We start from the raw sequence: 24,848 nt of genomic DNA, 5'->3' as shown, positions 1-24,848 counted from the left end.
AGAACTGACCCTTTTTTTCCAAAGTGCCGAGCTGTCGATTTTGAACCCTAGCACTGCTGGCACCTAGAGAAACCTAGCAAACCTATACATTTTTGAAAACTAGATGCCCAAGGGACTCCAGGATGGGGTGACTTGTCTCGCTCCGACCAGGTTCTGTTACCAAGAATACTTAGCAAACTTTAAACTTAAACATTTTCCTAACATTTCTGTGATGGCAAATTCTGAAATCTGTGTGGTTCCACAAAATTCCACCCCCCCCCCCCCCCCCCAGCATTCCCTAAAGTCTTCCAATAAAAATGGTACCTCACTCGTGTGGGTGGGCCATGTGCCCATGGCAGGGAAGGGCCCAAAAAGTATTGTGGAGACATCACAATTACCTATTACAAAACAACCTGGTTTTGCAAGGGGGGTCACCTGGGTTTTTGGCCCCAGGCTTTGCGGCCATCTAGGGAAAACTACCAAACCCACACATTTCTGAAAACACCTGGGGCAGTCCAGGGAGTATGGCTTACGTGAACACCCCCCCCCCCCCAACATTTTCCTACCCAAAATCCCCTACAAACCTCAAATTTAGCAGAAAAAACCATAACATTTCTCTCGAATTTCTGTGTGGGACAGCTATGGGATCACCGGGCTGACACACATTTCCTACCACCCAGAGCTCCCCCAAGTCTCCCGATAAGGAATATGCTACTTACCAGTATGCATCTGTTCTTGGCATGTAGAGCTGCAGAGTTGTACACTTAGCATAGGTCGCCATCTGGTGTTGGGCCCGGATGTTTGCAGTTTGTTTTTCTTCTTGGACCGTCTTTGGAAGTCACGAGTTTGGTGACTCCTCCTTCGGTCCGTACTGCGCATGGGCTTCGGCTCCATCCTCAGATTGTTTTTCGCCAACAGGGAAATGATGGAGCGTAGTAATAACAGTGAGAAACCCATGTGTGTTGTATCTAAATAAGATGGACTGGAACGGATACAGGTAGCCGGGGAGGCGGGTGGGCGTGTACAACTCTGCAGCTCTACATGCCAAGAACAGATGCATACTGGTAAGTAGCATATTCCGTTCGAGGCATATGAGCTGCAGATTGTACACTTAGCATAGATTATATAGCAGTACCCAACCTTAGCGGCGACCACCGGTATCCGTTGCAGCTGTTTGAAAGAGTGTTTTTAGTACAGCCTGGCCCACCCTAGCTTGCTGCTGGGAATGCACATCTACACAGTAGTGTTTTGTGAATGTGTGCGGTGTAGACCATGTGGCTGCCTTGCATATGTCATCTAAGGGTATATTCCCTAGAAAAGCCATAGAAGCCCCTAACTTTCTTGTAGAGTGGGCTTTAGGGGGAACAGATAATGTTCTCTTTGCCTTCTGATAGCAAATTTGTATGCATTTTACAATCCACCTAGCTATCCCTGATTTTGAGATGGGGTTGCCTTTATGTGGTGGAGAAAAGGAAACGAACAACTGTTTGGTCTTCCTGAAGGGTTGCGTTCTTTGTATGTAATATAGCAACGCTCTTTTCACATCTAGTGTGTGTAAGGCCCTTTCCGCAACAGATTGGGGTTGCGAAAAGAAGACAGGTAATTCCACTGATTGATTGAGGTGGAAGGGGGTAATGACTTTGGGCAGGAACTTCGGATTAGTTCGAAGTATGACCTTGCTGTGATGCATTTGTATGTAAGGTTCCTGTATGGTGAACGCTTGTATTTCACCAACCCTTCTAAGGGAAGTGATAGCTACAAGGAAAGCTGTTTTCCAGGTGAGAAATTGTAGCTCACATTTGTGCATTGGTTCGAAGGGCGGACCCATTAGTCGTGTAAGGACCAAATTTAGATTCCATACAGGGGAGGGTGGTGCCCTGGGAGGAATTACTCGTTTAAGGCCTTCCATGAAGGCTTTAATAGCGGGCACTCTGAAGAGTGACAAATGCTGTCTGTTTTGTAGATAGGCAGCGATCGCTGCTAGGTGTAGGCGTATGGATGAATACGCCAGGTTACACCTGTGAAGATGGAGCAGATAGCATATGATGTGTTGTATGGATGCATCTAGAGGGTTGATTGTATTGTTACGGCAGTACATTACAAATCTTTTCCACTTTGCGGCATAGCATGCTCTAGTGGTAGGACGTCTGGCTTCCATGATGATGTTCATGCAATCAGGGGGAAGGTTAAGGTACCCGAATTCTAAGATTTCAGGAGCCAGATCGCCAGGTTGAGCTGAGCTGGGTCCGGGTGCCTGATTTCTCCATGGTTCTGGGTTAGGAGGCATGGGGAAAGGTGCAGTTTTTGATGTGGTACCACTGATAGTTGTAGTAGCGTGGTGTACCACGGCTGTCTGGCCCACGTCGGAGCTACCAGAATGAGTGTGAGGGAGTGCTGTTGTAGTTTCCTGACCACTAATGGAATTAGTGGGAGAGGTGGAAAGGCGTATGCAAATCTGCCTGACCAGTTCATCCATATCGCATTGCCCTTGGACAATGGGTGTGGGTATCTGGCGGCGAAGCTTGGGCATTTTTTGTTTTCGTGGGTGGCGAAGAGGTCTATTTGAGGATGCCCCCACTGTCGGAAGAATGGGTGAAGAACTTGTGGATGCAGTTCCCATTCGTGTAGTTGTTGAGTCTGTCTGCTGAGCAGATCTGCTATGGTGTTTTGTACGCCTGGAACATGTTGTGCCAGGAGAAAAATGTTTTGGGGAATTGCCCATCTCCATATGCTCTGGGCTAAGCGGGAGAGCTGGGGAGAGTGTGTCCCCCCCTGTTTCTGTATATAATACATCGCAGTCATGTTGTCTGTGCGAATGAGGACTGCTTTGCCTGAAATCTGCTTTTGGAAAGATTTTAGGGCTAGAAAGATCGCCAAAAGCTCCAGATGGTTGATGTGGAGCGTTTTTTGCTGTGGCGTCCATAGACCTTGCATTGTGAGGTGTAAGAGGTGCGCTCCCCAGCCGGAGAGCGATGCGTCCGCTGTTAGAGTCACTTGGGGAACCGGGTCCAGGAACGGCCGTCCCTTGGAAAGGTTTGTGGTGTTCCACCACTGCAGAGAGTGATGTGTGCGGCCGTCCACCAACACCAGATCCGTCAGCTGACCCTGGGTCTGGTTCCACTGTTGTGCTAGGCACTCCTGAAGTGGACGCATGTGGAGTCTTGCATGGGGCACTATGAAGATGCAAGACGCCATCATCCCTATGAGCTTCATAAACACTCTTGCTGGTAGAGAGTGTTGAGGAAGGAATATTTTGCGTAAGGCTAGAATGCTTGTGATTCTGGCTGAGTTTGGATAGGCAATACCTTTTGAGGTGTCTATGGTGGCCCCGAGATATTGCTTTGTGTGAGATGGTATGAGGTGGGACTTTTGGTAGTTCACCGTGAAGCCTAGCTGATGAAGCAGTTGGATGGTGCTGTTTGTATGTTGCACGCATTGGTGGTAGGACGCGGCTTTTATGAGCCAGTCGTCTAAGTAAGGGAAGACGTGAACATGTTGACGTCTGAGGTGTGCTGCTACTACTGCTAGGCATTTGGTAAACACCCGTGGTGCAGTGGTGACCCCGAAGGGGAGAACCTTGAATTGGTAATGTTGCCCGTCCACCACGAACCTGAGGTATTTTCTGTGAGAGGGGTGTATTGGAATGTGAAAGTACGCGTCTTTCAGATCCAGTGTTGTGAGAAAGTCTCCCTGGCAGAGGAGTGGGAGGACTTGTTGTAAGGTGACCATGTGAAAGTGGTCTGAATGTATGTAGGCATTTAGAGGCCGGAGATCCAGAATGGGTCTGAGGGTCTCGTCTTTCTTTGGGATTAAGAAATATAGGGAGTAGACCCCTAGATTTCGTTGATTGCCGGGTACCTGCTCTATGGCGTGTTTCTGGAGGAGCGAGAGTACCTCTTGTTTGAGCAGTGTGGAATGCTCTTGGGACATTGGACGGTGCCTTGGTGGGATATTGGGTGGGGTAGATGTTAGCTCGAGGCAGTACCCTGACCGAATGATTTGGGTCACCCATTTGTCCGATGTTATGGACTCCCATACGTGGATAAAATCTTGTAGTCTGCCCCCGACCGGAGTGGAATGGTCTGGGGGGAGCGAAGGGGAGTCATTGTGCGGGTGGGGTGGCAGAACGGGTATTGTTGGTTTTGCCCCTGCCCTTATTGTTGTTGCCTCTGTAACCACCTCTTTGGTTGCCCTTTGAAAAGGTATTTTGAGGAGGGGATTTGTAGGAGGTAGAGGCATTATCGGTGGAGGAGCCTCTACCTGTGCCACGAAAGGACGAGCGTCGAAAGGAACGCTTAGAGGCTTGGGTCTGGAGCGCTCCCATAGACTTCGCTGTGTCTGTATCTTTCTTCATTTTTTCGAGCGCTTCGTCTACCTTTGGGCCAAAGAGTGTTTGCTGGTCAAAGGTGTGATTAAGTATTGATGTCTGGACCTCAGGCTTGAACCCTGATATCCTGAGCCAGGCATGGCGGCGAAGCAGGACACTGGTGTTTATGGCTCTAGAAGCAGTGTCTGCTGCATCGAGGGCACACTTAATGGAGGTGTTTGTGATTAGTTTGCCCTCCTGTATCAGGTCATGAGCTTGGCGTTTGTATTTCTCTGGAAGGTGCTGCATAAGAGCCTCTAATTCATCATAGTGTGCTCTATCATATCGCGCAAGCAGTGCTTGTGTATTTGCAATGCGCCACATGTTTGCAGCCTGGTAGGCGGTGCGTTTACCAGACGCGTCCAGAAGTTTAGATTCCTTGTCTGGTGGTGGGGCATCTCCTGAGGATTGGGAGTTAGCCCGCTTTCTAGCTGTGGAGACAACTAGGGAATCTAGAGGAGCAGGGCCCTTGATGTATGCAGGGTCTGTGGGTGCCGCCTTGTACTTCTTCTCTATTCTAGGGTTTAGTACTCTGGCTCTGACAGGGTCTTTGAATACCTCTGTAGCGTGCTTGGTGACACCCTTAAGCATGGGTAAAATAGCAGTGGAACGATCTTGTAAATCAAATGTATCCAGTAGGAAGTCTTCTTCCACTGGTTCCGTGTGCATGTCCACCCCATGGTAGTGTGCTGCTCTCTGCACTAAATGGTGAAACCCTAAAGAGTCCTCTGGAGGAGACGGCCTTGATGGGTATAGGTCGTCTTGAGGTACATTGGGTACATCAGGGTTATTATAATCCTCCCATGGATCTGGGGTCCCTGGTGGAGTGGGATCCATTGGGGCGTCCCCTGGGTCATTGTCCGGGTCCCCGTCATCCGGGTCTGGGGATGGGGCCGGATCGTAGTGAGGTAAAGGTGGAGGGGGTGGTGGTGGGAGGGGGGGTGGCAGTGGGGAGGGTACTCTAAGGGGAGAAGTAGCTGAGTCCCTCTTTTTGGGTGGAGGAGGAGGAGCCGGAGCCTCAAGGCGACGCTTCTTAGTAATCACAGTCAAAAGGCCAGTCTTTGGATCTCTGGACAAAGTCTTTTGTAAAGGGTCTGGTGTAAACAGAGCCAATGGCGCCGAGTCGTCTGTCGGCACCGGCGATTTCGGAATCGGAGGTTTCGATGTTCTGTGTACGCCCTGCTTTTTGGAGGTCTCCGTGTGTTTCGGCGTCGAATGCTGTTTCGGCGCCGGAGCGTCGGTGCCGACCGATTTCTGTTTGTGTTTGGTCGGCGCCGAGTGTCCAGGCTTCGGCACCGGTGGTTTCGGAGTCGAGCTGGATTTTGCAGGCTTCGGTGCCGAGTGGTGTTTATCGGCACCGGGCGTCGGCTGGCTCGATCCCGAGCTGCCGTGAGACTTTGAGTGCTTCGACACCGGGCCCGAAGGTGGGGTGATCGAGGCTTTGGTTTTGGTTTTGCCCAGGCCGGCAGGCGAGGGAGTAACCGGAGTCTCTTTGGTTTTCGGTGCGGGGCTGGGAGGGGGCATTGTACTCACGGCCCGCTGTCCTGGTGTTACGTCCTCCAGGTCGGAGTCGTCGGCCTCGGAAGCGCTGACGATGTCTTCTCCCAGTTCGGTGTGTGTCTGCCCCGAAGCTTCGGCGTCGTCTCCGAAGATGTCCGGTGGAGCTGTCGAGGATGAGTGCGCCATGGTGCGTCGAGCCCTTCGATCTCGGATCGTTTTCTTCGATCGAAAAGACTTGCAGGCGGGGCAGTCTCGAGCCTCGTGTTCCGGAGAGAGGCAAAGGTTACACACCTGATGGAGGTCGGTGTGGGGAAATTTAGACCCACATTTTGGGCACTTTTTAAACGGAGTCCTTTCCATCGGCCGGGACCGGAGTCGCGGAGGGCCCGAAGGCCGGTGTCGATGTACGGGATGGAAAAAGTGCCGCTTCGAGAGATGAAGATGATGAAGGAACTCGAAGAATCGAGGATTTTCCGTCGAGGCTGGAACCGTAGAAGTTCGAAGCCGGAGTACGAAGTATCACATCCGAGCCCGATGGCGGAAAAAAACAATCTGAGGATGGAGCCGAAGCCCATGCGCAGTACGGACCGAAGGAGGAGTCACCAAACTCGTGACTTCCAAAGACGGTCCAAGAAGAAAAACAAACTGCAAACATCCGGGCCCAACACCAGATGGCGACCTATGCTAAGTGTACAATCTGCAGCTCATATGCCTCGAACAAATGGTACCTCACTTGCGTGGGTGGGCCAAGTACCCGAGACAGGCAAGGGCCCAAAAACTATTGTGGAGACATCACTTTTGCCCATCACAAAACAACCCGATTTTGCATGGGAGGGACCCTTGGGTTTTTGGCCCCGGGCTCATCGGCCATCTTGGGAAACAACCAAACCCATACATGTCTGAAAACTAGACACCCGGGGGAGTCCAACGAGGCATGGCTTGCGTTGATTCCCCAACGTTTTCCTGCCCGGAATTCCCTGCAAACCTCAAATTTTGCTGAAAAAAAATTTCCACATATTGTTGTGTGGAATCACCGTGCAGGCACAAATGTCCTACCCCACAGCGTTCCCCTCAGTCTCCCAAGAAAAAGGACACGTCACTTGTGTGGGTGGGACAAGGGCCTGATACTGGGAAGAGCCAAAAACATTGGGATTAAGGGAATAGCACCGCAAATTCTAAGCGCAAATTTTTTTCAAAAAATACGTTTTTAGCCAATTCTGCATTGGACACCCACCCAAGTGAGGTATCATTTTTCACTGGGTTCCATTTCTACCGGTTTGAAAGAAAAACAAAAATCAGATTTTAATTGAAATGGCAAACTTTTGTTGTTCAGAGTCAATAAATGACACACTCAATAGGGAAATCCAAAACCAATTTATAAAAATAACAGATTTTTATATTAGTCTAGGCACCAAGATCTTCGAGATCATGTAGTACTCTTCAAGTTAGCAATTTTTAGAAACACATAAAATACGGCTGTCAGATTTGAGGCATGTGCCTTGAGCACGTTAATGTTATCCTATGGGAGAAATATACACTGCATGGGTATACTTGTAATGGAATTACAGGACAGATTTTCTGGAGTTAAGGTTAGTAGAGACCAAGGTCCTTAGAACCACCAGCAGTTTTGGTTTACCTGCTTTGGTGTGTCCGGGTGTAGAGGTACTGGTCCTACAGGTAGCCTCGAACCCAAACGCTAAAGTCAATGGGGAAATCTGCAACAAGAAAAAGGCTGGGACTAGGGGATCAGGACAGAAGACCCAAAGGGAACTCGGTTTTTGAGCGCCTCTGAAGCAAGAGTACACCGTCGGTAGGCTCAGACTCGGGCTGTGGGGTTCAGGTGCAGTAGGGGGTTTTGTCTAGCAGGTCGCTTGCATTCGAGGCGCTCACTTTTTAGGTTGACCTGGAGATGGGACTAAACGGGACAACAGGGCCACACTCAACGAAGGCCTCCCTGATTCAGACGTCCCACGTCGGTAGGTCTGTCTTGGCGGTGTTGGTGACTGGGCAGGAAACTGAACAAGCCTTGGCTGCAGCAAAGGCTCCGATACCCCAGGTATTGGTGCTGGAGGGCTCCAGTGTCTCGAAACTCACTGGAGAGGGCTGACCTCAGGCCTTGGTGCAGTGAAAAACGACAGTCGACATGGCACTGTCCAGCAGCACTGCCTAAGATATAGGTATGTCACCACTCTAGCAGGCCTTACAAGCCCAAATATCTCGGGTGTGGACATATCCACATGAGAAGATACGCCCCTACAATATCAAAGTCTATTCTTAAATATTGTAAGTGTCAGTGAAGCCACAGAAAGTACATGAGCTTGAAACTCGACAACTCTAGTTCCCCAGCACCATGAAGGCTTCACTGAACCCATAAGCTTTTGGTACCAAACGTCTCCCCTTAATAAACCCACACTGATGCCAGAATTATTGAAATGTGTACCCAGAGAGCACCTCAGAGGTGCCCCCTGAAAACCTACCAACCCTGGTTTGGTCTCTGACTGGCTTTAGGCAGCCTGCCACCGCCAGACATGTTTCTGGGCCCCTGGGTCAAGAGCGCCTGCTCTCCGAGGTCAGAAACCAAGCCCATCCTGGGCGGAGGGGTCACACTTCCTCCCCCAGGATGAGCACAGTGCTTGAGAGGGAAGTTTCAAAGGCTCCACCAGACCCTGAAATCAGATTCCTGACGACCTAAGAAGAGCTGGACACCACAGCGTCGCACCAGCAGAGAAGACTGCAGAAACCAATTGACTTGGTTGAAGCCCTACCGGCCTGTCTGCAGCCATCAATGATCCTGCACCAAAAGACAACCTGTCCTGCAGCTCAGCGACCTCCAAATCATTGGGAGCACTGCCTGCCTTCGACAAAGATCCAGACTTTAAACCTTAAAAGAAAACTTTAAAAGAAAAAGAACTCTGCCCTGAGGAACTGCGAAACCGCTTCCGGACCCAGCTCTACAACCAATGCCCATGGCCAGCCAGAGAGCTCTACACCCAATGCCCATGGCCAGCCAGAGTCCACCATGGGCTGACACCTGCAGGACTCCACCTTGACGTCAGCAGCCACAATCTGAAAACTCCCCCTGACCGCTACGTGCCCGGTAAGCTGTTCCCGATGCCAAAGGACACCCCTGCACCTGAAGGCCCTGGGAGTTGATCAACTGTGTCCCTACGTCCCCTAGCCTCACTACTTACATGGACTGCTGTGGGTTTTCTTCGTCCAGCCTTCTAAGCTGAGCCTGCAGCCATTCTTCAAAACCGATTTCATCCCCATTGATTTGCATTGGGCGCCTGATGCTGTGTAGGCACTCCACCCAGCCGCTGAGGGTGTGAGTTTGGTGCTGCCTCGTGGCCCCCCGTGGTTACCTTAACCCCCGGCGACTGGGTTACAAAACAGTGTCATTCACCTGTGAGCAGCATCTCTTTGATTATCCCGTTTCTCCATTGGCGCAAGATTCTGAATTTGAACTCTGTACCCAGCCGCCCCAGTGCCACTGGAGGTGCAGATTTGCTACTTACCTGAACCTTGACTAGTGCCGACTCTGAATCCAGAAAACCAAGACTGTTAATCGTTTACTTACCTGCATATTGATTTATATTTATGAATTAAGACACAAAGATCTTTGAGCTCAGGCAACTACTTTATGAGTTAGCAATTTTCAGACACTTAGAAAATCCAGCTGGCCGATTTGAGGCATGAGCTTCTAACGCGGTAATGTTTTCCTGTGGGTGAAAGACAAAATGTGTGGAGTCACTTGCAAACGACTTACAGGACTGTGGCTCTGGACTTGAGGTACGTAGGGGCCAAGGTCCAAGAAAGCACCAAGAGTTCAGGTTTACCTGCCCTAAGGCATCCAGGTGCAGAGGTGCTTTCTGAGGTGGTAGGCTTAAATGCTACACATCGAAGTCAATGGGGAACAGTGCCTGCAAATAAAGACTGCAAGCGGGGACTGGGAGTTCAGTCTGGCAGAACCCAAAGGGGGGGCAGGGCTCTTGAGGGTCTCAAGACCACAGAGACACTGTCGGTTTTCAATGGACTCAGGCTGGGATGATCGGGTGCATGGGTGTTTTGTCCAGTGCATTGGCCCGATTGAGGCTTTCGCACTTCTCGTGCACCTGCAGAAGAGGGAGAAGAGATACAGCAAGACGACTTCTGGTGTGAAGCTGGCTTCTGTTGGAGTCCCTCAACGTGCAGCTCGGCTTTGGCAGTGATGGTGCTCGAACTAAATACAAATAAGCCTTGGTGCTTGCAACAGGCTCTAGTAGCCCGGGTATTGGTGCAGGGAACCTTAGGTGTGTATCAGCGTCTCGAAGACTTGATGGGTCGACAGGACCAGCCTCCTGGACAATCAGTTACCACCTCCTGCGCTGCTGCTGCGTCGGTGGACCCAGTGGCCAGAAGATCAGTGAACCGGATTGTGCGATCTGTGCCTGCAGGGAAGGGGCTCCTCCACTTCAAAGGAGATGCTGGTTGGCGAAGTGCTGGCAGCCCTACGAGGGTTTTGGAGGATGCACAGTTGCATGATGGTTCGGGTATTTGCAACTGTCGAGACAGGACCAGGAAAGCAGGGTTTGGTGCCATGTCCACAGCTAGTCAACAGTTCTTGCGTCCTCCGGTTCTTCTTTGTCCTTCTTTAGTCAGGCAAATATGAGTTCCTGGTATCAAGAGGCAAACTAAATACTGAATTTAGGGGCCTTAAGAGAAGTGGGCTACTTACCCTTGGGGTCACTAGACCCCCCTCTATGATCACTTCCTTTGGGGAGTGGGCATAATCCTTCTTTTGTGGAGCACATCAGGTAGCCCATCTTGGGGGTGTGACTAGACAGGTAGTGCAACACGTGGAAAGTGGAAAGAGAAGACCTAGAATTGAAATAGTTCAAACTAAATTTTTTTAGTTTGTCATATGCAACTGGTTAGAACATTTAACACCAGTTGGCTGTGGTCTGTCCAAGGAATTTCATTTTATGGATTCATGACTATTAACAAGAAATGTAGCAGAGATTAATCACCTGTTCTCAAGGAGGGGGTGGTGGTGTCGTAGATACAGGCCTTGGGTTAGATGTTGCCGATTCGACCAGACTTGTTGCGCAAGGGGTAGCTTAAACCGCCGCTTGCGGGTCTTCCTCAGGTCAAGGGAGAGGAACAACCTATTCCTGGTGCCTGAAGTGGAAAGGCCCTGATGACAGCTCCCTGGGACGGGTAGTCCACATCACAGTTGTGATGAGGGAGCCAAATGGACCCCGGAGGGTCGGTGTAGGATGACAGAGTTCGATCCACTAGGAAAAGTCCACAGAGGATCAATTCAATTATGGATAATTGACAGAGGGCGAGTCAATCGCAAAGTTCTTAGAGTTGCCGAGATGATTTTCAGTGGCCTGTCGCATACAGCACAGGGGCATATCTGCTCATGCAGATATTCCCTCACATGTATGTAATTAAGGCTCCCGGTTTTCCGTTTAAACGGATTTTACATACAGAGACGGAAAACGTGTTTTTGTCAGTATTTATATATAAAAAACAGAAAAATACTTGCAAAACAAATGCTTGTGCTGCCTCTGTGCTCCTCTGAAAAATCAGTGTCTGAGGTGCACAAAGGCTGGGGAAAGAAATATGAAATCGCTGCCATCAAACTGCCCCTTTGGGGATAGGTGAACAAGTACAGCTGGGAGCGCCGTGTCTGCAGAAAGAGGTTTCAATATTTTTGGGGCATAAGAATCAAAATTGCTTTGTAAAACATTCAGGAAACTCAAATTGGCTTTTAAAAATATATGTCTTAATCAGCATTTAGGTACAAATTATCTACTCTCTGCCTTGAAGTGATTTTACAGACTATTGAAATCCTAGAAACCCTGTTGAAAAGTGCTAGCTGTGTCTCATTAAAAAGCCTGTGACTCTTGCCCACCGAGGACAGCTGCAGTCCTGTGACTTTCCCATTTTGTTATCTCTTGCATTACCAGTGTTCACATCTGATTCCCTGTACATTTTGAAGGTGACCCAAATTAGTCTGGTTGAAATGCCCCTCACCGTGTTGCCCACGCAAAACTCTTTTTTACATGCAGTAGCCGCTTTTTCACATAGTCAAGCTTCAAAAACAAATAAAACCGGTACCCTCCGAAGGTGCCTTTTATCGAGCCGTACTCACTTGTTTAAACAGACCACTCGCCTCTTCAAAAAAAAAAAAGTTCATGCTAACCAGCAAAGCTTTACTGTTGTGCCAGCATGACAGTTTTGTACTGTAACCACCATATCAAGCCCAAGGAGAAAGGAGATCTGCATTGAAGCGGAAGCAGGTAGAAGGTAAATTGTTGTAGCAATGCAAGCAGCCAACGTCCATTAAGAGGTGTGAAAACACCCCCAGGTCAGAGGCTGCAGCCCCAGCAACCTTTTGTGATTTTGGTTGTATGGGAGGAGGAAGGAGATCGATGGGGGCAGGGCACGGAGGCAGACATGCCTCCAACAGCAATCAGCATAAAGCCTGGGTCCACCTCTCAGTGAGTATTCACCCCTGTGGGGCAGTGAGGCTGAGTGAGAGGTGTTTGGGTCAGTTAGAATGAATTATTTTTACTTCGTAATCATAGCCAGAGTCTGGAAAATGAATATCACATAAATAATAACAGATGTGACTGTTGCACCGTCTGTGCTCTACATTTTATCCTTCGAGCAGATACTGTGTGATGGCTGATAAAATACAAGTAAAGGAGGGAATAATGCTTTGACTTTTGCCAGACAGCTGCACAAGTGAGACCTAATCAATGCCACTAATTCACTAATCTTTTCTTAGAGGACAGGGAAGAAATGTGCTCCCAATAAGTGAAGTGCACCTAGCACAGGCTCAAATTTCAAAAACAGTTACAACCACCTATAACAATTGAGTGCATGTGCGCATGACTATTTAAATAAATGTGGAAAAATACGAGCTGTAGAGTCTTGTTTTGCTTGCGATAAAAATAAATGTGGATAAATACAGATTAAGACAAAAAAAAAATATGGATAAATACAGACCGAAATGTAGAAAAATTAAATATCATAAAACCGGGAGCCCTAAATATAATGCACCCTGTTTTAGGGCTACAAGGCTTGCTGTAAGGGTGACTAACATATATTAAATGCAGTAACTTTGGCATTGCACACAGTGAGTGTGCCAAGTTGTGTTTTCACTTATGGTTTGAACCAGGTCATGCAGTCTGCATGCAATTTGTATATGGGTCCCTTAGGGTGGCATAAAACAAGCTGCAGCTCTTAGGGACTCTCTTCGGTATCCATGCCTTAGTTGCCAGGGACACCACTTAAGTGTAATACTTACCTGTATAACTGCATTATTGTTTTCCTCCATAGGATACCAGTGAACTGTTCACAAATAGTTTTAAGGGTTGACTTTTGAAAGTGAAAAAGTATATTTAAAAACATACATGCCTTACTGCAAAAATCTTGGTTTTAAAATAAAATACAAACAAAGCTTATTTTTCTAAAATTGGTGTGGATCTCCTTTCTGGGCCATATGTCCATTATTGGCCAATGTTGTGCAATAAATGTCTTACACTCCTTTGTGTTAGACCTATGACTGCTCGTCCACACTACCACTAATAGAGCACATTGGGTTTTACATTGAGCCCTGTACACTTTTGGGGAACCGTAGTTCTGCTGTCTTTAAAGAGCTCCAACACTGTCTCCGAAGAGACCAGAGCCATCACATGGCATGTCCATAAGCAGCACTTGGACGTACCCTGAAAAGCTAGTTGTTCTTAGCCAGGCATGGTGCCTTAAGGCCACTGTCGATTGAACCGCTCTGCACAGCGATTGAGTGGTGTCCAGTCCACATCAGATTGTGAACTTAGCTGCATCGCGGTCAGTAACTGCCTTAGAGAGTATGGTCCGAGCATCCTCCGGAACCATGGGCACAACCTGTGCAAGATAATACTATAAAGCATGGGAGTAATATCCCAAAAGGCACGTGGTGTTTACAGACTGCAGCGCAAGCTGGTGGAAGGAAACCTCTTTCCCAAGGTGTCCAGCCTCTTGGATTCCCTATTCGGTAGGCCGGTAGGGAATGTACCAGGATTTACATGGAAGATAGAGACTTGGACCACCAAGCTCTCTGAGGTAGGGTGTTGTGTGAGGTAATTGGAGTCCCCTGGGGTGGGCGGAGTGGTGAACAATCGCCCTGTTCACAGGAGCCCCTGTGCTGGGCTTGGACAAAGTCAGTAAAAGTTCCATTGAAAGGGAGAAACTATTATGAGAGGGTCACTCCAGGTTGAAGCAGCTCTGTCAAGACGTTTGTCTTGACTGCCAAAGAGTAGACTAAGGTACAGGTCCTCAGCCGCCCTCCTCACCACATTTGCAAAGTACGCTCCCTCCTCCATAGCCACAGTAGGGGGAAACACATGCCAGTATCTGGAGAAGTGTCCAGTTCACTGGCCTCAGCAAAGTCCTCACTCTAGTCCATAATTGGGTCTAAAGGCTAGTATTCCTTTGGGTCTAGTGACCCTTCCCAATCCTCCCAGAGTCCTAGCCTGTAGAAATAGGGCTCAGGCTCCAGCCTGGAAGGTTTGGTTCCAGTCAGCATCGGACGAAATCTCTCCACCTCTGTGTCAGAGTCGGGGATCAGAATAGAAACGGAGTGGTAGCAACAGGGAAGGTCATGGTCATGATGGAACGACTGGTGCCGGTCCAGCTACATCTGTGGATCTAAGACGCCAGACTGGCGCCAGAGTCGCAGGCGTGGAACAAGTAGAAGCTTCTCCTGAACCCATGAGACCTGAAGGCACACCGGCAGGAACGGCTGGCCAAATATGAGGCGCATGGCCTCATAAAACTCTTGGGAGTTGAGCGGTTGTCTATCAGGCTCCTGGAAACTCTAGGAAGCACAGAGCAGGCACATGCTCAGGCTCAAACTCGGAGCCCGGTATTGAATGACAACACTCCCGCGCCTCATCGGAAGACACTCTTAGACTTCTTGATTTAGACTTACCAGAGGGGCCCGACGACTTGGATCATGGACTCTGCGGCCGATCCCAGGACCTTCGTCTTGACCGTGATAGAGACAGTCGAAGTGTCAGGCGGCACGGAGTTTGAGATACTGTTGCCTCAAGGCCTTGCAGTGCATGGCACAGCAGTAGACGCAGGTCTTTGAGTCGTGGCTGCACTAGAGGCACCAGAGACAAACAAGGTGCAGGTCTGTCACCGACATCTGCCGATGACTGGCGCCACAGGGCTTAAACAGTCTTCCTTGTGGGCATACATCCACAACAAAGAAAAACTCTCCAAAAATCTTGACCAAACTGTTGAAAAATGTCAGTCAAAGGGTGACAGTGCAGCTTTCTCTCTGGATCTGTACTGACTGGCGCGGAAAGAAAAGAACGGATGTAAGCGTTAAGGAAGGCGCCTATATAGCCACTGTGCATGTCACAACTGGCGAGGACGACACCACATGGAGCCGATAGACAATAACTACTGGAATGCAGGGGTACTGCTCAAAATTTTTACAGATCCAGTCTGACACCTGGGGAGAATCTGCAGCTAGAAGTCTCTACCAGATCAGTTCTACAGGTGCCTTTATGGTATATCATATGATATATTTTGCTTATCTGGTTACTGCACTGGGTTTACAACCTGATATTTTGTGTTTAGTTGTGGTGCTGAGCTGGCATAGGACTATCGAACGATATTATTTTGTGTTACAATAACCCCATTTAGCTCCATTTACAAGTTTGCAATTGTCCATCAACCGGCAAAAAATACTAACAGAATATCATCTATTGGGAAATGCATTATTCAATAATTACTGCGCAAGTTGCTTCCCTGTCAAAATGGTAAAAGCGGCACAAAACCACAGGACTTTACAGCTGGCTATCTTGACTTAAGAATTAACTTTTAAGGTCATCAAATAATTAGGAACTAAATCAGAAACATACATTACACTGCATATTTAACTTACAATTTTATCTGATGCTGAGGATGCTATTGCACCTGCGCCACGCTCCAAATATGCCTGAAGAAGTCTGACAAGAGGAGGAATGTTTCCTGTTCTTTCCCACAGCACCGGCTGAAGTAGATGTGGAAATAAGGCCATGTAGGAAGATGGGATGTCATTCTTATGCATTTCCAACAGCAAAGACATCACTTGAAACACATATGGAATAAACTCTAGAAGCGATAGCAAAAAGAAAGCAACAGATGGTGAAATACCTAACCACTAGTCATACAGTTACCTTGTCACAAAGTCAACAATGATTTCAATTAGCGGTGACTCTCACATTGGATAAGTGCTGGAAAGAAGGAACGGTATAGTGTTAATTATAAACCTAAGACTATCTCTACTTAGTATTTCTGAACAGACTTTGTAAATTCAAGCTATGGACATTTCTGGATTGTTTTCTTCAGAAGGGCATTTAAATGTGGCTCCATGCAATATCTGAAATCAATAGGCGCAACAAAACTTGTGATTCACATCATAATCGAACTTGGGAAATTATAATATTGTGCTGTCTTGGGTCACTGCCTGATCAAATATCTAATTACATTTTTAGCCCTATGCTTGTTTTATTAGCATAAAAACTGCTCCAGGATAGTTTAGAATTTCATTCAAGAATTTTACAGTCAACTTCAGATAGAAAACTTCTTAGCTCCATCCAGAGATGTCATAAGATTGGATATAGATTACTCAATATTACAGAAATTATTATCTGGAATGTCGCCTTTCTATTGAAGTCCCACATCATTATTCAATTGTTTTAAATCCATCGAAAATATAAGTAATGAACAAGGTTATTTCATTTCAATGTATTCCAACTATTAACTGTTTTTAAAATAATTTATTTACTGGTTTCATAACATTGTTTTCTGTATCCATTTTTGTTGAATGGCACCTTAAAGCTTAGCTAGGTCTTATTTTACGAACATTTACAAATATGCAGGACTCCAGAACATATTTAAATTAAGAACTCATTTTTTTAAACTAAATTTGCAGAGAAATCTTGGCAACAGATAGCGAACATTTAAAAAATACAACTTAAGCCAATCTTTAATAAATCATTTAGTTTGAGTCAATCTGAATTAAATTCCATTTAGGAAAGAAACTGAAGCAAAATGTTCACAGTACCAAATAACAAGAACATTAAGCAGCACCGTAGCAATTCAATTGGAAATTAAGGGCAGAGTAAGAATCCAAAATACTAATTTCCATCTATGCTTTCAGTATGCACGTGGAGTCTGGAGGGTTTTAAATAAGCTCAAACAAGATACCCATGATATAGAACTATTATTATAAGTAAAAGAACATTCATAAACGTTAGAATAACAAGCCACTTGTGCATGGCAAATGTTAAATCAGGATGCTTGAGGAAAAGATGACGAAGAGCAAATTTAAGCCAACAAGTCACAAAGAGAAGCCTAGCTTCTACAGAGAAATAAAACAAAGGCTCTTCTCAGTTACCTTATGGAGTAAACGCTGGGACAGGGAGGACATGTTAACAAGGAACAGGATAACAAAATGACCTTGAGTACCCAACAAGCTGAAGTGGGTTTGCAAAAAAAAAAAAAAAAAATCTTATTACAAAAGAAATACTACATCATGCTAGTTTAAGCATAAGCTGTGGAACCAAATCACACAAGCAATTGTAAGGGCCACTGAAAAACTCTTCATTGATAACACATTTAATATAAAACATAAGCAAAGGTTCAAACCAAATTAAAATTATAGTTTCAAACTGATCAGTATGAAAATAACACTTATACCTACCAATACAGGATGGAGCTGAACATTTGACCCTCTTGCATTAGAACTGTGAGACAGCTGAATAAATCTCCAGCTATCTCCACTTAGAGTATTCTGTTTAGTTAAGTTATCTTTATGCTCCTCAATCAGAACCTAGAAAATTTGACATAACCCAACAACCTGCTCAAAGAAAAACCTTTAACTTGTCTAATACCTTGCACATCGTTCTGTAAAATCTCTGTGAAGACCAAAAACAAAGCCTCTTCAAAGCTTGAAACGGCTGAAGGATTTGCTTTGCAAGTAATTCTGATTGACAAGCAAATGGATTCAAACAAGTAGTGGTTGAAGTGAGGTTTGCTTGGGTTCTACAAAAAAAGAAAAACACCAAATTAAACCAACTGTTACAAATTGCTTAGTAAAAAAAAGAAAGGATCATCAATTACATTTTTTTAATCAAAACTATAAGCAAATAATTTCTATTTCTCCCAAGAATGCAATTCATTGTTAACTGCCCAATTATATAAACATCACATTTGCGTAAATAGAGTGCTGTGGATGAGGATCGCAGGGTCACCCATGGAGTGGACAAAAATGCTTTTGCAAGGGGTAGACAAACGGGATATGCAACCCACTTTTGAGGAGGATGGGTTGAGGAATAAAGAGTTAGCGGAACAGTGCTTCACCCTCTAGCCAGTGGTGTCGGCTGGCAAGTAAGCCGAATGTAGAGGTGGGCAATGGGTGGGGGCATAAAATAAATGCACACAGCAAAATAAATGCATGAAATGAATAATTTTTTTTTAAAAAGAACACATTTACCTCGCTCCAGTCCTCTTATTTTCCGACGTTACATCCAGGGCTGCAGCTAACCTAATTAGCCAATCCTGGCACTGCTCTTAGCATGAGGGAAGTGCCAGGATTGGAGGGAACTGCTCTCGGCGCTCCAGAGGACAGTAGAGGCCTATGCAAGCTCTCAACACAGCTGTCTAAGACTGCTGGGTTGAGAGTTTGATAATGTGCATGTCAGGCTGGCCGTCGCAAGACAGCCGGCCAAAGGGACATGCAAACTATAAACTAGTGCACAGGCAGCCTACCATTGCTCAGCAGGCCCTGCCACTTCCTGAGTCAGGACGGGCCGACGAAAAATAAAATGGCAATGAATTTACTTCATTACCATTTTTTTTGTCTCTGGTGCTTTTCTGGGGGCATTTAAGTGGGGCGACATTCCCTCTCTCCAATGGAAGAGATGCCCCTGCTTTAACTACAGCTTTACCGTACAAAAAGAAATAAAGGGGACGGAGCAAGGGGCTCCCCCTGACTTCAAATGTTCCATAAACTTTTTATTTTTTTAAACTTTACTTTTCACAACAATGAACCTGTGATTTGTAAACCAAAGGTCAGGATGCCATGTCGACTGTCGTTTTCTCCTTCAAGGGCAGTGGCATGTTCCCAGTGAGGGGGGTCCCAAGGGACCCTCTTCAGCTCCCAGGCCCTAGGTTCTTAGGTTACCATTTACTAGGGACTTACGGGGGTAGAAATACCAATTGGGGATTTTTTTTTTTTAGGGAAGAAGCACTGGCACAGAGGACCTGGTTGGCAGGGACCCTGAGCACTACAATTGAAACCACATCAAAACCAGGCAAAACATGGGGACTAACCATGCAAAAGATACACTTTCTCACAGAAGGCCAATAATTTCAAGACAAATATGCTCATTTGTGCCGCAGTAAGGAAAGAAAATGTTTTTTTCAGAACAGATGTGCCTTATAGCTTTATTTTCAGCAAAGCTATAAAAAAACAAATAGTAAAAAGCATTTTCAGTAATTTTGTAGCACTCTTACCTTACTGACAGCAAGCAGTTTTTGTGTAAGCTGCGATATAACAGAAGGAATATATGGGATAATGGTTTCCTGAAGCAGCGAGAAGCTCCTCATAATTGCTGTTGAAGTAAATTGATATTGTAAATTGGAAAATAATCCGTAAAAACACCTACTTTTTTAAAAAAAACATTTTCATGTAGAACAACATCATGCAATCAAATACAACACTTAGAATACAATATTTAATGATGCAGCAAATGTACGATACACAGATGCCTATTTTATATCCTTGCTTTTCATTTTCATATAATAACAGCTCAGTGGATTTATGAATGAAGGAGGCATCTCGAGATGAACTACCTTGGGCAATTCCAAAAATATATTACAGAAATAAAAACTTGGTAAAGAGATACGCAACCTCCTACAAATAAGCCTGCATAAGTTTCTGTCCATTCGGTACTATTGCTTCACATTCTTCTGTTATGTTCATAGTGCAAAACGTTCAATGTAGGCACAATAATGAAGGCACATTGGAGCCCAAATAACACGGACCATCTTCAATAATCCACAGCACACCATAAATATTGCTTGGGTCAGTCTTTAATCTGTCTTGCGAACTAGTATTTCTAACTTTTCTTGGAATAGGCACCCAACAGAATTGAAAGGGTGAGTCTTTGCTTTCCAAACAAAGTGTTTCTACTTACTCATTCCAATCCTCAACAAAACATCCACATTGTTGTTCACCTTACAAACTCCCTAACGTTGATCAGTTCCCACTACTCGGAACGAACTCAGGACCAGTGTCAACACAAAAGAACACAATCCAAATAATGTTAACTAATAATAATGATGTATATGAGAATGCGCGAGAAACTGCAATGATCTGAAATCCTCAGTGCACAGAATCTATTTTTCTTTCAGATTTAAAACCTCTCCAATGGATTCAATAAGCGGCGTATTGCAGATCTGGAGAGTGAGACCACCAGAATAACAGCACAAAGCACCTCATTCAGAAAGGCCACATTTCAACTTGCACATAAAGCTGATTTGAGTAGTTAGGAATAGCAATATTTCCATGCACTCAACGGACCAGACTTCTTCCTAAGAGCATGTTACCGGTTGTGCTACGAGACCATCTTGGACCATACGTAGAAAAAAAAGCTGCACTGATAAGGCATGCTTGAGTTATACACTGCACAGCAACTTCAACTGTGCAAATTGTTTTTTGTTTGAGGTGTATGGGTGGAGTTGGCAGGACATTGTTGCTAATGTACAGGTGTAAGAAAGAGGCTCTGTATATACTGCACCAAAGTAAGGTTCAGTGTGCACAGAGTCCACAGTCCCCAGAGGTTTGGCAGAGGCTAAAGTTAGATATAACCTTACTCTCTAAAGTGGTAGCTTGGTCGAGCAGTAAGCCAGTATCAGAGGACAGTGTAAAGCATTTGTGGTACACACTCAGTCAACAAATGGTCTCACACACTCAACTGAACTTTAGGCCAATGGTTTGTATCTAAAAATATTTAGTTTTATTTTAGAACCACAAGTAGGTATCAAAATATATTTTCTCAGAATGAGATGCTTTAAATGAATACTTTCAATAGGCAATAGACTTTTGAATGCAATAGTTACAGTTGTTGCAATAGGCAACACGAACACAATTATAACATTGAGCTCAATGGGAATTTCTTAGTAAATGCAATTAATTACTTTTGGGATTACTTTTCTAACCACAGGACTGGATCCTAGATTCAGTCCTGGGACATTTCCTGGAAACAGGTGAGTAAATACGTTTTGGTTACAGGCATGATTTTTAAGGAATATTATTGTATTTCAAAAGTTGACATTTAGAAACTTTCACATAGAATCACCAATGTTATCCTATGGGAGGAAATTCACTTAGCAGGTAAGTAGGGTTATTGTTACTTTTTCTTACTCCGTGCTGGATCCTGGATTCAGCACTGGTGCATCTCCTGTAAACAGTTGAAAGAAATCGTTTTTGTTATATAGGCGATTTTTAAGGAATATTTGTAGGTTTCAAAAAATGACACTTTGAAGAATTTCTGGTAAAAACCAGACAGTGTTATCCTATGGATGAAAATCAAGTTATCCGTAAGTTACAGTTGTAATTACTTTTCAGGGTCAGTGGTGGGCACCAAGATCCAGCACTGGGATCTCTCCTGATAACAGGTGAGTAATTTCGTTTTCGTAGATTGGCTGATTTTTAGTGAATATTTTAAGTTTCAAAACTCAACACTTAGAAGAATTTCCAAGTGAAACAAGTGAGTTATCGGCTTTTAGGTAAGTACTCGACTGGCAGAGTTAAGGTTCTGGGCATAGACTCAGGGGTCTCCCAGGGTCAGGTAGGTACAGTTGTTACACCCCCAGCGGTACAGGGGCAGCCGGGTGCAGAGAGAGTTAGGCCCAATGTTAGCCTATTGGGGGCAGGGGAACCTTTGGTTGGTGGCTGCTAGCAGGCAGGCCACGCGGCTGTGGGAGCTGGGGTCCTGGTCACTTACACAGGGCAAGTGGGGAAGTAGATTAGGATAGATGTTGCATTTCCAGGGGCACTCGGGCGACTGGGTGCAGGGTGCTTTTGAGCAGTCGGGCGCTCAATGGATTTCTATGGAGAAGCTACAAGACGAACAAAGGCTGCAAGCTCGGGGACGAAGATTCTTCAGGTGCGACCACCACTTCGAGAGGTAAGTTGGGTAGTTGGAGGATAAGTAGGCACCCAGGAGCTGGGGACCGGGGTCCGCAGGGCACCGAGGTATCTTTTGGCGTCGGGAAATCTTACCTTCAGCTGGTTGGTGTCCTCTGGTGTTGAGGCTGCAGGCGTCGTCAGGAGCGTTGAGGAGGGTCCTTGGTTGCTGGATTCTTAGTCACTGTTGATGTCCTCGTGGTCTTTGTTCACTCAGGCACAGACCGAGCTCGGCGGGTGCAGTGTGTGCTGGATTCGCGGTTCCTGGCTGGTGCCAGGGGTTGATGCTTTTTGAGCAGAACCACTGCTCGTGGGAGTCCCAGTCTTTAGATGAGCAAGGCAGGCAGGTCCTTCGGGGTTTGAGGTTGTTGACCGCTGGAGACGCCGGTATTTAGCAGGAGCCGGTTCGAGGGTAGACAGGCCTGTAGGGCTGGGGCCAAGTCAGTTGGTGTCGTCCTCTTGTTAGCAGCTGCACGGCAGGTCTTCTTTCTTCTTGTTCTTCTTTCTTGTTTCAGATTCGGGATCTGAGGAAGGAAGGTTAAAGGTGCCCCTAAACACTAAATTTAGAGGTATTACAGGTAGGTAGCAGTCACAGACCAATGGGTCCCCTCCCTGGAGTGGGTACACCCCCTAGCCTGCCACTCGCCTGTGGGAGGGGGGCAGGAGCCTAGTCCTGATTGGGTAGGGGTCCTCATCTTCAAGATGGCGAGAGCCCGGGGTTGTGCTTCACCTCGCCTCCCCCACCTGAGGGGTGGGGTTGGCAGAGGCTGGCACACCCCCTTTCCTCATGTAGGTTTGCCCGCCGATCTTCCCGCCAGAGAGGGGGTCAGAAGCGGTGGGGGCAAATGCTGAGTACAGCAAGTGGCCTTGAGAAGCTCACAAAGGCGGCATGCCTTTGAAGCTTCCCTTGCCCATCCTGGGGGAGGAGACCTAGCACCTCGCCCAGGATGTGCATTGTTGCAGACCCACAAGGGCGGATGGCTCTCTACCCCGGGGTCCAGCAACATATCTGCTGGGTGGCAGCCTAGGCAGCCTCTCAGTCAGGACGCTGGTTTGTTAGTTTCAGGGGGCATCTCCAAGATGCCCTCTGTCATGCATTTTACATTAAATCTCACACTGGCATCAGTGTGGGTTTAATGTGCTGAGAAGTTTGATATCAAACTTCAGTCTTCAGTGCAGCCATCATGGTGCTGTGGAGTTCGTAAAGTCGACCTCCCAGCACCTTATACTCTTAATGGCAACACTGCACTTACAGGGCCCAGGAATGGACCTGGGCACTGTAGGGGTACAGGGCTCATGCACCTGTACCCTCACCACTGGCATAGTGCACCCAGCTAGAGGGGTGACTGAGGTATGCCAGGGCAGTGTGTTTGTGGGCATGGCACACAGGGATGTGTGCCATGTCGACTCTGTTTTGTTCTGCACCAAGACACTCAGCCTGCAAAGGCTGTGTGCGCGCGTCAGGGTACAGGGCGTCTAAGGGTGGCATAATAAGTGCTGTAGCCCTTAGGGGCCTTCTCTGGTCACAGTGCCCTGGGTACCTATGGTACCATTTACCAGGGGCTGACATCTGGCCAGAGATGCCAATTGGGTTTAGGCTGTTATGCAGTTTTAGGGAAGGAACACAGGCCCTGGGCACCTGAATGGCAGGAGCCCAGGGCACACTCAGTCAAAGTACATCAGCAATTCAGCAAAAAGTGGGGGCATACCATGCAAGAAAGATGACACTTTCTCACAAAAGGAGTTTAGAGACAGGAGTAAAATAAATTTTAAAAAACACACGCAAACACAACCCCCCCCCAATATAGGTAAAGTTATCCAACACCTCAAACAAGGTTCCACCCCACTTCACCTCCACTGTGAAATTGGGTGTGGATTCCACTGCAATTGTGAATGAGAAAAGGCACCAACTGCAACAGAGGCTATGGTAAACAGGGTGCATGGCTGCATTGGTTTGTTTTAGTGAGTGACTGGCAGATTTGTACATCCCTTTTTCCAAAAAGCTTGAGACATTTTCCATTGTCCATAAAGAAGAAGTTTCTTCACCCGTCAGTGAAATGGATATTACCAGACTGAGTCGCAAAGTCTAAGCTGTGTGTGGGAGCCTTGAATGTATTTGGGAAAACTAAGATTTCTGGCTCAGAGTACAGTCTGTTCCAGCACTTCAGAGCCTGTTCATATACGCTGGATAAAAAGGCAGAGAACGCTTCGGTGATAGAACAGATTACATCTTGTAGGAAAGTAACCCTTTTTGATATGGTCACCCCCACTTTTTGTCTGGTACTGGGTGCAATTTTGACAGAAGGGCACTGGGTTCCTGCTATTCAGGTCCCCTGTGCCAGATCTCTTCCCCTAAAACTGTACAGTTGTTCCCCCACTTGACAATACCTTTAGCACCCCTTGTAAGTCCCTAGTAAATGATACCACTGGTACCTAGGGCATGAAGGCTAAAAAGGGTCTATAAGGACTGAAGCACGTATAGTGCCACCTTTAGCAACCCCTCAGCACCAACATGCAGACTGCCACTGCAAAATGCATGCCATGGTGCAGAGAAAACTGAAGACACAACATGGCACACCTTCTGTATGCCATGCCTGCAAACACCATGTAGTATAGGTAAGTCACCCCCACAGCAGGCCTTACAGCCCTAGGGCAGGGTGCACTAGAATATATGTGTGGACATATCTGCATGAGCAGATATGCCCCTGTGATATCCAAGTCGATTCTTAGATATTTAAAATGAACAGGGAAGCCATTTTGAGTACATGTGCAGGACAT

The 24,848-nt window shown here is 46.6% G+C and overlaps 1 protein-coding gene across 2 annotated transcripts in view; it reads right to left on the bottom strand.

Annotated features, from left to right (window-relative positions):
• Positions 1 to 24,848, bottom strand: part of CSE1L (chromosome segregation 1 like) — a 458,899-nt gene that overhangs the window by 140,492 nt on the left and 293,559 nt on the right. For both annotated transcript variants that reach the window (XM_085619429.1, XM_085619430.1), the window contains exons 17-19: positions 19,394 to 19,491; positions 17,770 to 17,920; positions 15,777 to 15,985 (exon numbers count right to left, since the gene is read on the bottom strand). In XM_085619429.1, the coding sequence (XP_085475555.1) occupies positions 15,777 to 15,985; positions 17,770 to 17,920; positions 19,394 to 19,491 (458 nt within the window). The remainder of the gene's footprint in view (positions 1 to 15,776; positions 15,986 to 17,769; positions 17,921 to 19,393; positions 19,492 to 24,848) is intronic.

Source organism: Triturus cristatus, chromosome 7 (genome assembly GCF_964204655.1).
Source record: "Triturus cristatus chromosome 7, aTriCri1.1, whole genome shotgun sequence".
NCBI classification, from domain to species: domain Eukaryota; kingdom Metazoa; phylum Chordata; class Amphibia; order Caudata; family Salamandridae; genus Triturus; species Triturus cristatus.
This window is presented reverse-complemented; position numbering and strand designations above follow the sequence as displayed.